Genomic DNA, 15,439 nt, shown 5'->3' on the forward strand with positions numbered 1-15,439 from the left:
TTACACAGAAGCAACTCATAATTGTTTACTTCAGTCAATCAGGAAAATTCTCTCACAGCTTAATTACATAATTGGATTATATAGCTCGCTTAATTTAGCATATTGAGGCATATTTAGTTCGTTTAAGTTAACCAAAGCCTGTGGCCATTACCTTTGTTCGAGGAGCAATTACAAGCCAGCCGTAGGAAATTTGATCGGCTTATGACTACCAATATAGCCAGTTGTATTCATTTGTTTGCACTCTGAAATACTGTTAGAAACGTGATTGGTTGCAACTGATTTGTAATTGATCGTTCCATGAACAAACGCATGTATCGGAGAACATAATGAATTCTAAACATAGCAGTGATTTTTTTAATGAGCGTTTTTGAGCGAGCAGGTTAAGTTCAATGTGCAACTAGGTCGGATGTTTTAGTTTCGAACTTTTTAAGTGAAATTCCAGGTGCGTAAATTTTTGCGGAACATTTAGATACACTCTTTTGTTTTTGTCTCTTTCATCGCCTACTCAAAAGAGAATACACTGAATAAATACTTTAATTTATTTTTAGATGGCTCCTCAAGACCTATCACACCAAATGGATAATAATGTATTAAACGACTGCAATTTACTGTTAAGACCCCAAAACAATATGAATGTTAGCCCTTCTGAAGGTGGAAACATAAAAAATCAAATTATTACATCTGAGCATGATGTCAACGTGAATCGAGTTCAGAGCCCTTTGAGGAGTAATTCCAAATATATGAGCACACCGTAAGTACCTTAGAAAAATCCTCTGTTCTATTCTCAACCCTTGAAATTTCAGGTGGTTTCACGGAAAAATATCTCGTGAAGAAGCGGAATCCTTACTGAGACCTCGGACCGATGGCCTATTTTTAGTGCGGGAGTCGACAAACTTCCCTGGCGATTATACTTTGTGTGTTTGTTTTCAAAGTAAGGTTGAGCATTATAGGTGAGTTTCTAAATGTTTTCAACATAGGCAAAGTGCTTATTGATAAGTTTCTACAGGGTTAAATCTCATGGCAATAAACTGACAATAGACGACGAGGAATATTTTGATAATTTAGATGAGCTTATAGAGCATTACAAGAATGATGCCGACGGTCTTTGCACGAAACTAGTAAGCGCACTTCCAAAAGAAAATGAAACGTCCAAAGCCCTAGTCAAGAGCAGCTCAAAGGAAAGTGATGATCTTTGTGTTATTCCTGAACATGATTTAGTGGTGAGTTATATGTATATTTATTATTGTATGAGTAATAGTCTTGGAAGCGCTGAAACATCCTTGAAGGGATTCAATAATAATGCTTGAAAATTCCCGGTACAATATTTTATAATATGTATTAAAGCATTCAGAATGTTCCAAATTGTAATGGTTAAATGTTAATTATGTATTCCCAGGGTTGGAAAATCAACTTTTTTCATTTTTAACCAGGACAGTAGTAAAAAATGGTTAAATCCATTTACCGCTGTACATGTTGAAAATCGTTAATTGTTGCTATTCGGGACACCCTGTATATTTTAAAGTGCTTCTGACGCTGCAAATATTCCATTCAATGTTTACCTCGACCTGTACTATTTTTCTTGAATTTCAAACAAATCTAAATGTTTCTAAATTGACTATTTATTAGGTTTGCGAACCTATCGGCAAAGGCGAATTTTGCGAAGTAATGTTAGGAAAATGGAAAAATCAAAAAGTAGCAGTTAAGGTGTTAAAAGATTCCAGTGAAGCTGAGGCGATACTAATGAAGTATGTCTTCAATTTCTTATTTGATTAGTTTCTAACAGTAATTTTTTCAGATCCCTGCATCACGAAAATTTAGTGAACTTACTGGGAATTGTCAGGAAAAAAGACCAAATATACCTAGTAACCGAGTATATGAGTAAAGGAAGTCTCGTGGATTATTTACGCTCTAGAGGAAGACTGCACGTCTCCAAGAAAGACCAAATCAATTTTGCTTTTGATACGTGTTCGGGCATGGAGTACCTAGAAAAGATGCACGTGGTTCATCGAGACCTAGCAGCTAGAAACGTGTTAATAGCGGAAAACGGACGAGCAAAAGTTTCAGATTTTGGTTTGGCTCGAAACGAAAAAAACGCTACTTCCGAGTCGGCTAAATTGCCAATCAAGTGGACCGCTCCTGAAGCCTTGAAGTACAACGTAAGCATTTCAAGTTCTTTCAAAAACTTAAATTAACAGCAAACATTTTTTTAAGAAATTTTCGAACAAGTCAGATATGTGGAGTTTCGGCATTCTACTGTGGGAGATTTATTCATTTGGGAGAGTTCCTTATCCAAGGATAGTAAGTTGATTATTTTATTTTTAACTTTCACAGTTGATAAATTTAAAATTTTTAGCCTTTGGCTGACGTAGTACGGCATGTGGAAAATGGGTACAAAATGGAGGCTCCAGAAGGATGTCCACCTGAAATATACCAGGTTATGAAGCAGGTGAGTGAAAATACATTGACTTAATATTTGTTTATGTGTGTTGTTTAATGTTGGTTTAACCCTTGTAAAATCTTAACATTAATTGCATTTGTCGTTATTGTAGACAAATTGAAGAGATCATTTTTGTGGGGCTTAAACTTCAGATGTTTTCTTTATAAAGTTGTGTAGCTTCTACCGGTGTCATGGTTAACCAATATTTTCCAGAATAAAAGCCTTTATTTTGCCGATGTAACACAGAACCTGAAATGATGTGTTATTGGGTGTTGGGATTTTAATTGTTTTTACATTTCTGTTCACAAACGATTCGTACATCATCTCGTTTAATCTTTAGTTGTAGTTGCTGTGAAGTTATGATTTTTGGTAAATATAAGTTTCCGATGTGTTTAAGGGAAGAGGGAGGTCCCTATGGGGCATAATTTTGTTAATCGGGAGTTATAATTAAAATCTAAGTGATAAAGGGAAAGAAATCATAACTTTTATGTAATATAGTATTTCTCAATAGCATCGAAAATGCTACAGAATTACTGTACATAATTTTGTCAGGTAAATATTTATTTGAATTAATGATTTTGTTGCTATCATTTTATTTATTTTTACACATAACGTGAAACATATTACGTTTTTTTTTTGGTGCATAGGCATGGGAATTTCATCCTGATAAGCGGCCGAATTTCCACGAGGTGAAAAACAAACTTGCCCAACTGAAACAGCAGACGTGAAATTCAGCTTTGATAAACGGGAAACGAATGGATGAGAATGCTAAGGGAAACGCATTGTGTGATATGTCTTACGTAGTTCACGCGACCCATCTGACTTCTAATCATTAATACACTTATGCAATCGTAAAAGATTTAATTTAAACAAAAATGTACGGTGATTAATCTCATGTATGTGGTATGTGGTGTGGTTAATAATATAAAAATGTGTAACCGTAGTCTTGTTTTGGTCCAGATTTTTATCAATTTCGATCATTGTTTTCTAATGATCTTTCAGAGGAACTGGATGTTTGGCATGAAATAGTCCAAAGAGCCTTTATTATGCTTATTTAAATACTCCATTCCATACTCATTAATACTTTTCCTGGTGACATAGTGTGTCCAAGTTGTTTGAACTGACCAGATATTATATAAATGCCGCAATTTTACTTTAGTAACGAGTTTTAAATTAGTATTGAAAGTTTTTTTGGGAACACTTGCAGATTTTAAAAAAAGTTTTGATGTTATTCAATTATTATTAAAACATGGGCTCAGATTCGTCGATTATTCAAGGTTGTTTGACACGAATCAACAATTCGCATTCAATAATTTGTATATGGGGCGACTTATAATGCAATAGATACAGATCTAAGACTTGTAGAGGACCTCAAAACAAGTCGACTTTTTATATACATTTTTTACCGTATGTCTACGATTAGTGAAGTATTGGCCTCCGAAAATGTATTTAAAGAAATACATTTTGAAAATTTTGATTGGTTTATGTTGAGGCATTGCATTTTCGGGATTTCATATAAAAAATTAACCAGTTTTGAGATCATCTACATACACCTGTTCTGTATCCACTGCGTTGCGAATATCCTGTGAATACTTTTTATTATGGTATGTGGCCATTTTAGCTTTGGGTTCATTTGCCACACAATCCACATAGACAACTTGGGACATGCCACCAGGTCACTTGTTTTAAGTGTTACTTTCTAAGTATAAAAGCCGTAAACTCGAGTTCCTTGACAGAGTTTTTATTTATTTCCCCGTAGATATTTAGGCTTGTGTACTTAAATTTTTTAAATCCTCCGTTGTAAATTGCTCTAGAGCTTAAAACCTAGTACCTACATTGCTTTGTAAAATGTTAATTGTTTTATCATCGTTTATTTAATAACATGTATATTTTTCTATTTGTCCCCTTTAAATTCTAACTGAATTTACAATAAAGTCCTTTTTTTTCTTAACTCAGGTACGTTATTCTGAGTTTTTAGATAAAATAGCGCACCCAGGTAAAAAAAAAACATGACAACCTATAAGCTTTCAGATTTAATAATTTCCTTGAATACATTTTTTGCTTCCCCGTGGCTATGTCACGTTAAGGTTGACACAATGTGTTTATATTATAAACGTCTTCATTCAAACATAAAATCGTAGACGCTTCGTTATAGATGTGGATTTTAAACTTTGGGATTTTTTTTATAAATCTTACTTCAGAGGTGCTTATTTACGTTTTAAAAATTGCTGATAGGATCTACAGAATGGTTTATTTCCTGGGATCAAATCTTCTTTTACCATCTAAAACTTTTTGTGGTACGCTACTGGACCCTCATCCCTGAAATTCGAATTCCATGTTCAATGAAAAAATTTTTCGTCTACATTGTTACCGCATCTACCAAATAATTTAATGCACAATAGCAAAATTATCACCTTTTCCTTGTTTTGTTTGGGAAGTGAAATAAGAAAAAAGCAACTGGAAGTTTAACAGCAGTTTATCAAATAAACACAAATTGACATTTTATATAGTATTTATAAAAAACATAAAAAGTCTGATATCTAACAAAATAATAAACGAGGAACTTCCCGAGAAGTTTTACAAACCTTACCTCAAAATCGACTAACAAACATATAAAAGTGTATAAAATAATTATAAAAACAATTTAAATATTTCGTAAAATACAATTATAACAAAAAATAATACAAGTATAATAAAAATCTACTTTGGTGCTAGTCAAACAGCCATTGGTTGAAACGGGCAAAAACCGAAATAACCAATAGACCAACAATAAGAATCTGAAACAATTGACTATCCCTATAATCGAGCCCCCTTGCCAAGTCAAGACACAGCCCGATATTGAACTAATTTTTGGATAACTACGAGTGAAATTAGCACCTAAATCCCCGGTCAATACTGTCAAAAATGATTTTTTTTATCAGCATAAGTTATGTCTTTCAGTTGAGATGGATTAATTAAAAAATAAAGGTTAGTAAAATGAGACAAGAGACAGTTTTGAATGGGAAGTGGTGCGCGTTTCAGTTGTGAAACCGGTGCCAATTGCAAAACTGCAATCGCTGGTCCTTTTTTCAATCAATTAGTAATTAAAAATAGAAAAACCATAAAAAAGCATTTTGATTAAAACAGTTATAAAAAGTGGAAAATATAAAACTTTAAAGATTTCCAATAAATACAGAGCTTATACATATTAAAAATATGAAACATAGGCGCCGACCAGTGAAAATACTCGGCAGCGCGAAATTCTAAATCTCATAAACGGATAATTGGATAAAATTACAATAATGACCTACTAGAGTATGATACAATATGTCGCATCACTGTCCGTTTTTTATTTACTCTCTCAGACATGCTTCAGCGAATACAAACGGTAGAAAAAGGAGTGTAAATTGTTACAAATCATATCAATACTTATTTGTACCATTTAATAGATGGTTTCAATTTCGAGCAGGTTGTCTACTCGCCTTTGTCTAAGCAGTATTCTTTTCAGTTATCCTTTCGACATCCCAAGCTCCGCACGTCACTTACACTATTAAAAAAATACGTAATTCTAGATTTCTATTGGAAATACCTGCACCTGGGCCACCGCTTCCCACAGGCTTAAACTGCAGTTAAATCTAGTGTTATGTGAAATATGGATTTGAAAGTCTATAAGCGTTGTAGCTATTATTTGGAACTACGCCTTTGAAGCCGAATTTGATTTATTAATCAAGCTTAAAGTCCGAAAAGTACTTAGACAAAGAGAGGTAACATAAGCCACTTCAACTAAGTAGAATAGGTACGTATTTTGAATCTCGGCTAACTACAACCCTGGCTAGAGAGGATGCAGCCTGATGCAATATGCGCCATTTGGTCTGCTATGTACACATTTTCCTAAGAAACGTTTTATTTATGAATTACAGTAAAAGATAAAACTCTAAAAATTGCCATCCGAGGCTGGATTTTATTGCACACAAACTTTTACTAATCACCATTTATAACAGTTTAGTATAAAAATTCAAATTTAAAAAATACAAAGTCTCAGAATAGCTGATACTATTATATATACTATACATATCCGTGCAAATTGATTTAATACATTTAAAACGTCTATGGTATCACACATGAAAATAAGGGATGTTAAAAAGGATAGCGGTTAAACATGGCGGACACTAAGCGGAAGCTGGTCAATAGCCACATGGTCTTCAGTTTCGCTCATAAACGTAATACGAAATCAATTAGAAATTTAGCCCTAACATAATTGTTTTTATAATCACTTGGAGCTACCTCCAAATACCTAAACACCATTCATGGAAGATTATATTAGAAATTCAGAAAATAGTTTCTATAAACACCTAGAAAAGCTAACTGCTAATCACGAAAACGTATGAGTAATTAGAATTTTCCTAATAGTTTTTTACATTTAATTACATACAACGGCCTATGCAAAAACAGACAACATGCAATATATGTTAATTGGATTATATTTTATTTTTGAAAGTAAAATTTTAAGCGTAAAGAAAACCTTGTCGTGATACCAAATACTAAAGAATATTTCATGATATAAGATACAACACCGATTATTTTGTCCTTATAATCTTGACAGATAAGTCATAGTCTCAGGTTATAATATTGAGAATAATTGCATGTATTTAAGATCCACATCAAGAATAACTACTAGTTTTTTAATTTTGTCTTGTCCAACAATAAAAAAAGTGTGCCTACTGCTTTCACTTACAACTCTCAGTCAAGATTTGGGTTAAAGTTTCTTAGAGAAACATGGACAAATTTACCGAACAAACCATCCTTCCTTAATAAAAAATAACCTTGCCTTTACATCACAGATATGCAACTAGTAAAACAGCGACAAAGAAATATTTGAAATTTAAAACACCAAAATTGTTATTAAAATCAAATTGTTAATTCAGTGTATTGCTTGTTGCATAAACTGATTTATTTTACTTTATTAGTAAGGTCATCCTGCAGCCAATTCGCCCTCAAAGTGCCAGTTTTATGTCCGCCTAGAAATTGAGTAAACGTATAAAAATTACGTACTGAAGACCATGCCCTTATACGTGGTGTATCTCAAGGAAGGCTGGATAAATGGCAGGGCAGCAGAAATATTAACGCAAGTTTCCAGTCAGGTACTCGAGCTGGACGATTGTTTTTCAAGCTAAACGGTCTCTGCACAGTATCCGCTTTCATTAATAGACTAGTATATACAATACCCTGAAATGTCTGACTGTACCGCGTTAACTTTGAAGTATGACCTTTAAAGTCGGCCTTAAACACCTCCTTTTTGCGTAAAGTTCCAAAAACTAAATTAGAATTACCTTTCTAGCACAAAAAGTAACAGAAAAAAATATTTACAAATAATGTAAGAAAAAGGAAAGTTTAACAAAGTTACTAATTAACTTGTTGCAAAATAATAAAATAGTTTTTATTTATCTTCGAGAGAATCTCATAAAATTGCCATATTTCAAATGATTCTTTTTTGCGATCTTCGAAATATGAATAAAACCTAGGGAATTCTTCCCATGCCTAAAAAGATTCTATCAAGAAACAATCTTAAATATTACATTTCATCTAAAATAAACCATAGCAAAAACGCAAAAATCGAGCTTGCGGTAGTCGATTTCCAAGACATTTCGACTAGAATTACCACACTCCATATATATAAAAATGTTACAATACTTAAAAAAAAATTAAAATTAACAGTTTAGCAATCTTGTGGAACTCTTTCAGTTGCGTCTGCGTTGCAATGGGGTCGGTCCTGTTTCTCTATAATGCGCAGCATTAAATTTTGAAATCAATTTAAAAAAAATTGTTGTTTTGATGCGGTGTATAGTTTATGAGCAATAAGGGAAGTATCTAAGTCGAGAGGTCATGAATTGTAACGCTGGATGACTAGTGCAGAAAAATCGTGAAGCTACCGTCCTGCCCCACTTAATACAGAAGATAATCGGTTATACATGTATATCTTTAAATAGGTATGTATAATTGCTACTAGATAAATAACCCCAGATCTGACGAGCACCTCTGATGGGCCGCGACCGCAGAGGTATTAAATACAATCTATTGTGATATGGAAACACTAATTTTAAGCAAAATCCTCTCCCGTGTCCTGTGACTCAACGTCCCACCGTGGAAAACGTCGAGTTTTATAACTATAAAATTGAATTATGCGGAGCTTTAAGCGCTAATTCACTACCCCATCCATTACCGGATGTTCTATGTATTTCTGGAATATCATCTTGTACTAGTGACCCATCAAAGGCGACGTCATATTGGGCCGAGTTACCGTACTAAGATTTCGCCTAGGGGGCCGCTGCCGGTGTGTGTGGTAATAAGCTAAGGGGCTGCGGCGCAGGTGCGATGCGCATGCGTTAACACCAACGGAAGGGGACGGCGCGAGGCCTATCTGCACCCTCTTTGACGAGGGGCTTGTGAAACTCGCGGCCTGGTCTTGAGTGAATTGTTGCCCAGCAGTGTTCACAATAGTACTGGAACATCCCAAGGATTATGCCAGTTCTTAAAATATCTTCCAAATTGGAATTTCAAAAATAAGAGTAAACAAAACTTGCAGTTAAATTTTGGTTCAGCGTGACTGGATGTAATTATTAATTTTAAAAATGTTGCAAAAATGCTTAGTCAAAGATTCTAATCTCAGATTTATATTGATGAAATCCCAATGGTAAACTCAAGCTTGGAATACTACAAATCACCAAATCGGAGGAAATCGGGAAAAAAATTTTAAAATTTAGAGGAAAAATTCTAAATCTTCATCAAATTAAACCCCGGATTCTTGAAATCTCAATTCGATTTCGATTATAATTTTATCAAGTTTCATTATCTTTTTAAATAGGAATTCGGAAATGAATCAGATTCGAAATTTAAAATTCATAAAATATGAAATCATTGGAGGAGTGGGTATTTAATATTTGAAAAATTAAAGCAAATTTTAAAATCATCATAATGAGGCAAATTAAACAAAAGTAAACATTTTAGGTTTAGAAAAATTCCCATATGATTCGCAATTTTTAAGTGTAATGTGAAACACCAAAAAGTTAAAACTGTCATTTTAAAATTGAACATCGAAAGCATAACGTTGTATGTTCAAATATACCACTTTTGGTCTTAAACCTTATTCTATGAGGGGCTAGTTTTCACACTATACCTCCATAAGCAGGCACTTTTTGAGAAGGTTTTTTCCATAAATTAACTTGCTCTACATGCAACCGAAAAGAGAATATTATTTTTTGAAATTTTCTCAAACCTCATATAACTTGCAAAATTTTTCCACTAAAAGCTTTTTGATTTTTTGTCGTTTTCCTCCAGACCAGCGAAAGGATGTTTCCAAAGTACTTAGATTTACTTACCTGCAAGCAAGTCACATTGGCGCAGAAAAATGGTGCGAATTTGCCACCGCATCTCTGGCCCTGGCATTCATCACACATTTGGTCATCCAGTACATATGGCTTCACTTCTACCCGTTTGTCAATGTCGCCATGTTGCAACTGAACAAATCTAGCACTTATGGCCGCTATGTAGCTCTGCTGATTGCTGAAAGCCACTCTTCCAGCTCCTTTTGGATATTTTAATTCCGGATCTGTGTCTATGCCTGCATAACACACTCCACCATACAACCTATCCATTATCATTGCTAATTCAACTGAAATAAAAGTATAGTTTTGCAAAATTTTAAGTACGAATATAGAAAAGTGTTAACAATGCAAAAAATAAATCATTATTGTCCCATTATTAATCTGGCACATCATTGCCATTTAATTTTTAATGATCATGTTTTGGTTAGTAGATATTAAATACGTACCAGCCTTAAGAGGTCGTGGAACACCACCAACAAAAACGGTTTTCCTAGGGTCAAGGGGCATGGACGCATCCAAAACGAAATCTGCGTCTGATAACCTCCATGGTCGAATTTGTACTGGTTTATCTTTGATTGTTGGAGAAGAAACGCAGAGGTATAACTTATCTTCATCGGTTATACATGCGTCAATTAGACTTTGAACTGAATTTTCATCCTGTGGAACAAAGCGTAAGTGAGTTAGTCTTGCCGGATTCCATGAGAAATTAATTAAAGTCGGTTACGGCCCTGGATACACGATTTAATGATTTTACGTGCCTTCGGCCTAAAATGGACGTCAGGCCGTCGAGCTTATGAAAAATTGCCTTTTCATCCCTGAATAGAATTCACATTTCTCTATGCCCCAATTTGGACGAAGCTCAATCTCATTCTTTACATAATCAGAATCAAAATTAATGTTTTGAGGGTGCGGCCTTTGGCCTCCACGACAAAAAAATCTTTTCTCCAGAATATTAATATTAATGCTTTTAAGATGAAACGTATCTAGCTCTAAATTAAAAATTTTTGCCTCAACATTAAAATCAACTCACTTGAAATAACAAAAAGGCATATCCCTTGGGTGGAAAATACGATTTGCTTTCTGCCTTGTGAGGCCAGTCTACAACTAGCGGTCCAAATCTCCTAAAACTCACAGTAATCTCATCTTCATCGATATCTGGAGGCAGGCCACCTAAAAACACAAAAATTTTACTACTAATTCAGTTGTTTTGGGAACGTTTAAAAACAAAATGGAAAAATAACGATAATGACGTTTCTTACCAACGAAAACTTTTCTTGAAAATCGCTCACCACCCTCCGACCCTTGAGAATGGGGGGATGACCTGGAGGGTGAACTCAGCGGCTGAGTTCCTAAAGTGCCGTCAACCAAATGACTTGGTTCTTCCAAGAGTACCGGTCCAGCCTGATCGTCTAAACCTGGGAAGTATGGCGATTTTCCTGAAATAAAATTTTATTTATGTTTCAAAGAAAATGTATCTATCTTGTCGTCGCTATATTTAATTGCGCCAGCTGAAATTGATGACTGAAACCCAGAAAAATATATCTAGCGCAAATGGAAAACCTTCCAGGTTGCATTTCCATAAATTTCATATTAGATGTTCGTTTTTGCCGGTAACACGTTTCTGCATTGCCAAACCGGATATATTCGTAACAGCATGAAACTAGCTACATTCGTGCGCAGTAATATGCAGTTACGTTGATTTAGGGATTTTCTCGTTTCCCTTGATTGCTAATTTAAGGTCGCGATATTTCCACCAAATCACGAAATTTAAACGCTGTAATTATGACTTAACATGATGCGTTAACACTACCAGAATTTTTGTCCAGTCATGTCCTCACGGGCAGCAATTATTTAATGAGCCGGGATTTTGCCTAAACCAGCTCCACCCCTATTAGAAGAATCCAGTCTATTGCGATATTCACCAGAAGATTGATTATTCGAGTATTAGAGTTAAGATGAGATTTGATTCCATGCGGCTGTCACAAGCAAACCCCGTGCGGTTGTTTGGAATTATAATTTGTCGGATACGAGAGGACTGGATAGGAATGCTCCCTAAAATTCCATGGAAAAGAGAAGCCCAACACTAACTTAATCCTATTTATGGAATTATATCACCTAATTGGTGTCGATTTATCTTTAACTCCCGGATTTGAGCTGAGGGGCAAAGTGACCTTAATGTTTTATTTGCGTGGGTATTCCGAAAATAGAAGCTTAGCGTTAGTGATACTTAACTCCAAATCCCAACACTTTTCTGATTAAACGGACTGAAGGTAAATTACTAAAATTGCTGATACAAATAACAAAACAAACAATTCTATGAAGGTTTAAAAATTGTTTGGAAACTAATAAATATGCAAAACTGCCTGAATCCCCTGTCTCCGACCTACTCTATTCAACCAATATCATGACCGCAGATTAGTTCCTAAGACTATTGTCTGTGTACTAAGACTCAATACACGTAAAGGGTGTCTAATATGGAAAATATCCAGCTAAGTGGATAAAGACGGCATTAGACTTAACTGAATAAATTTCTTATTGGAAGGCTTGTCTCTAAGGTCAGTTATAAGCATCGGTGTTACAATCCATTCTCAAGTTATTTAAAAAAAACGTCTTGAGTTGATTTTAAGTTATAAAAAAAATTCATTAAGATTATTTCAGTCAGATTAATTAGTTTCAGTACTTGAATTACTAAAAAATTTTATTCAGTTTAGTTTAGGTTAACTGGATTACTCAAAACTCTTATTTTGGTCCATTTAGGTTACTCAAGTTACTCTTCATTGTTAAGAATAATTGTTTTGCAGTCATTTCAATTTACTTGAAGACACTCATTTAAGTTAGTATAGCTTAACCAGATTACTATAAAATTTTTAAGAAAATCTGTAATTAAAAAAAACTTCCTAGTTGAATATCAATGGTGTTAATTCACATCTTGTCTTAACTGCCATAAAATACAATTCTCTTTTTTTACATTATCGAATTCACCTAAAAACGTGACTCTCCTTCCCTTATTAATATGCAAATTAATTAAAACCAGCTCCTGATCTTAACAGGTCAAGACCTCCAGCTAGACCCAACTAGCTCTGATTGCACCGGGCAAAAGGGCCCGCCCCATTTACTCAACCTAAAAATATCCCAAGCTGAGCTTAACCCGAAAACTAGACGCGTCTCGCAATGTACGTATATATAGAACCGACCCCATTGCAGGAGACAAGTATCGGAATGCCCCATTTTAGCCACCGAGTGGGGTATATAAATCCGGACAAACAATAAAAACCTAATTTATGAATATAAAGTTCAGGAAAGTCGATCGGAACGGGGTTGGCGCAGGCGCCGTAGCTGCTTCCGCAAAAATCTACCCTAATTTCGGCACGAGGGCACGTGGCCAAAGGCCAAAGACCCTCACCCGGACCACGTGGTTGGCTGTTTCTTGGCCGCAATGTTGCCGCATTGGCGAAGGGTTCAATTCCTTTTAATGATAAATTAATAGGTGACGTCATAAAGAATTATTATCATATTGGAATCTACGTGGGGCTGTCGCCTAGAAATGGCTGATTCGGGGGCGCAGAAGAAAGAGCTACGAAATGCATAAATCACAAACCAGATGCCATTAATTAGATAAATTAAAATTGACAGAATGACAATGTATTATTGGCTGTCGTAAAGCATGGGGGAGTTCGATGATGCATGGTTGCAGTATCCATGGGTGACCGGTTTCCTGCTAATGGCCCTTACAGGAGGATAAAGAGAGCCTTATTTAATTTTAAAATCACCAATTAATCACATTATCATATAATTATTTACGTACTGCGGTGGTAAACCTATTATTATTCCATGTAAATGTATAATCAAAATAATTTGTCGGTTTTACTAAGCAGCTTGTTTTAAAAATGTATGCTTGTAGACTAACCATATCAAATACTGTTACACATAGATTTTACTTTTAAATGCGGCGACAATAGACTTATAAATATACAATTTGGGCCGAAAATTTGAATTTGAAACAAGAAAAAGTAGTTTTTACATTCAGACCGTATAATCCTTAACCATTTTTAAATTTCAAATAGTGTCAATTTGATTGGTGATTTGACCACGCTTTCTTTATGCACATTATCTATCTATTTAAATTTACTCAACCACTAATACTCACCATGTATCTGCAATGCCTGGAACGCATTTGTGTTTATGTATCCTGAAACAAAACGAGAACTTTAGTGATTGTGACTAAAACAATTCACGGCGGACATGCCAAAACTTCCTGCCAGTTATAATAATTAAATACACCAAAGGGAGATGATGGTGACAGGATATTACTAATAAAAAATACTATTTAAATTTTAATAATCTAGTCCTCTTAATTGAGGATTTTATGCATGAATTATGGGCTGTCAGTGACAAGAAACAGGCTTCGAAGCTTGGCAACAGAATTTTCTTAAAAAAAGGCTTTTTTTGTGTGATTATTATAGATTTGTTACAATAGTTTGAAATTAATAAAATAATGGAAATTTATTGATGTTTTGAAACGCAGAGGGAGGGTTTTTGCAAATAAGCAAAAAATAGGATTTTTGAAAAATTTATGACCAACTTGAAAAAGGGAAATCGCTAATTTGTCAATCAAATTAAATTCACCGACAAGTTCTTTAGTGATTATTGAAAATGCATATGTGTGTACCATCGACCTACCCCGTCCGATTTAAATGGCTGTTACAATTTGCGAAAGCTTATTTTTTCTAAAATCTGTGGGGATGCAGTTTTTTAACTATTTTTTTGGATCTTACACAGGGTAAAGTCGAGTGCTGTAACATTGTGAAAATTTAATTATTCCTACCATCGACAGAATTAATTTTACTAAACTCATTTTTATCATATTTTGTACCAAGGCATAGTACCTCCAAGCTGTACAAAAAATATTATGTTTTTTCAAAATGTGGTATATTCTAATGGAAAATTTGACCATGTGATAGGCTTTACTTCATGGAGAATGGGAAAACGAATTAAACGTTGCGAGATACTATCCGCGGAAACAGTTTACTGTAGTGAAATTGAACGAGTTATTTGGACAATAAAATGTATACAGTTTATTTTATTTTCATGAAATGTTTGTATATTATAGGCCAACTTTAAATAATACTGTGCCAATCAACAAGGTGCTACTTCCAATCATGGTATCGCTAAGTACGAATTAAGTTAGGAGTGTGAATGTTACATTGGTCCTGAAAAAGTAATACCAAGCTGAAAAAACAGTTAATTGATTGTATTCTACAAAAATACACCATTTTTCAAAAAAACACTATAATTTTTTTCGAGACACTTCTCTCCAATCTACCAAAAACATATGGAGGCAATATCCAGAGTGTTTTATAAAAAGGAATTTTAAAAAATGTATCTGCCACAGATACAAAGAATGAAATTTAATATTTTTATAGCTCACCCTATATATGATTCAAAAAAACTGTTTAAAAAATTGTCCTCCCTCTAATTCTGCAAGAAACCTGTCCTTTAAATTGCGTAGCAGAAGTTAAAAGAAAACGAAAATGCCTATGCGTTTAATTTGACGCGCAAGTAATATTATATTATAATTTTTAATGGAAAAAATCTTCAATTGTGTGTAAATAGCGACAGAATTGAATATGACACAGTTGAA

General features: G+C 34.3%; 3 protein-coding genes across 5 annotated transcripts in view; 2 read left to right on the top strand and 1 right to left on the bottom strand.

Moving 5' to 3' along the window:
• Positions 1-4,382, top strand: part of Csk (C-terminal Src kinase) — a 114,359-nt gene extending 109,977 nt beyond the window's left edge. For 2 of the 3 annotated variants that reach the window (XM_066402948.1, XM_066402947.1), the window contains exons 4-11: positions 549-751; positions 804-950; positions 1,007-1,220; positions 1,627-1,745; positions 1,796-2,156; positions 2,212-2,298; positions 2,354-2,446; positions 3,085-4,382. In XM_066402948.1, the coding sequence (XP_066259045.1) occupies positions 549-751; positions 804-950; positions 1,007-1,220; positions 1,627-1,745; positions 1,796-2,156; positions 2,212-2,298; positions 2,354-2,446; positions 3,085-3,165 (1,305 nt within the window). In that variant the 3' untranslated portion in view covers positions 3,166-4,382. Of the gene's footprint in view, positions 1-299; positions 443-548; positions 752-803; positions 951-1,006; positions 1,221-1,626; positions 1,746-1,795; positions 2,157-2,211; positions 2,299-2,353; positions 2,447-3,084 lie in introns of those variants that run through there. The other variant, XM_066402949.1, reaches the window with a different exon arrangement.
• Positions 1-15,439, top strand: part of LOC136417311 (mid1-interacting protein 1-like) — a 223,246-nt gene that overhangs the window by 101,547 nt on the left and 106,260 nt on the right. The gene's annotated exons all lie outside the window — the stretch shown is intronic.
• orb2 overlaps positions 4,896-15,439 on the bottom strand; it is a 51,050-nt gene continuing 40,506 nt past the window's right edge. The window contains exons 3-8 of the mRNA XM_066402940.1: positions 13,946-13,987; positions 11,058-11,234; positions 10,829-10,968; positions 10,245-10,455; positions 9,793-10,085; positions 4,896-8,916 (exon numbers count right to left, since the gene is read on the bottom strand). Coding sequence (XP_066259037.1) covers positions 8,800-8,916; positions 9,793-10,085; positions 10,245-10,455; positions 10,829-10,968; positions 11,058-11,234; positions 13,946-13,987 — 980 coding nt within the window. The 3' untranslated portion in view covers positions 4,896-8,799. The remainder of the gene's footprint in view (positions 8,917-9,792; positions 10,086-10,244; positions 10,456-10,828; positions 10,969-11,057; positions 11,235-13,945; positions 13,988-15,439) is intronic.

The sequence above is a fragment of the Euwallacea similis genome, chromosome 27 (genome assembly GCF_039881205.1).
Source record: "Euwallacea similis isolate ESF13 chromosome 27, ESF131.1, whole genome shotgun sequence".
NCBI classification, from domain to species: Eukaryota; Metazoa; Arthropoda; class Insecta; order Coleoptera; family Curculionidae; genus Euwallacea; species Euwallacea similis.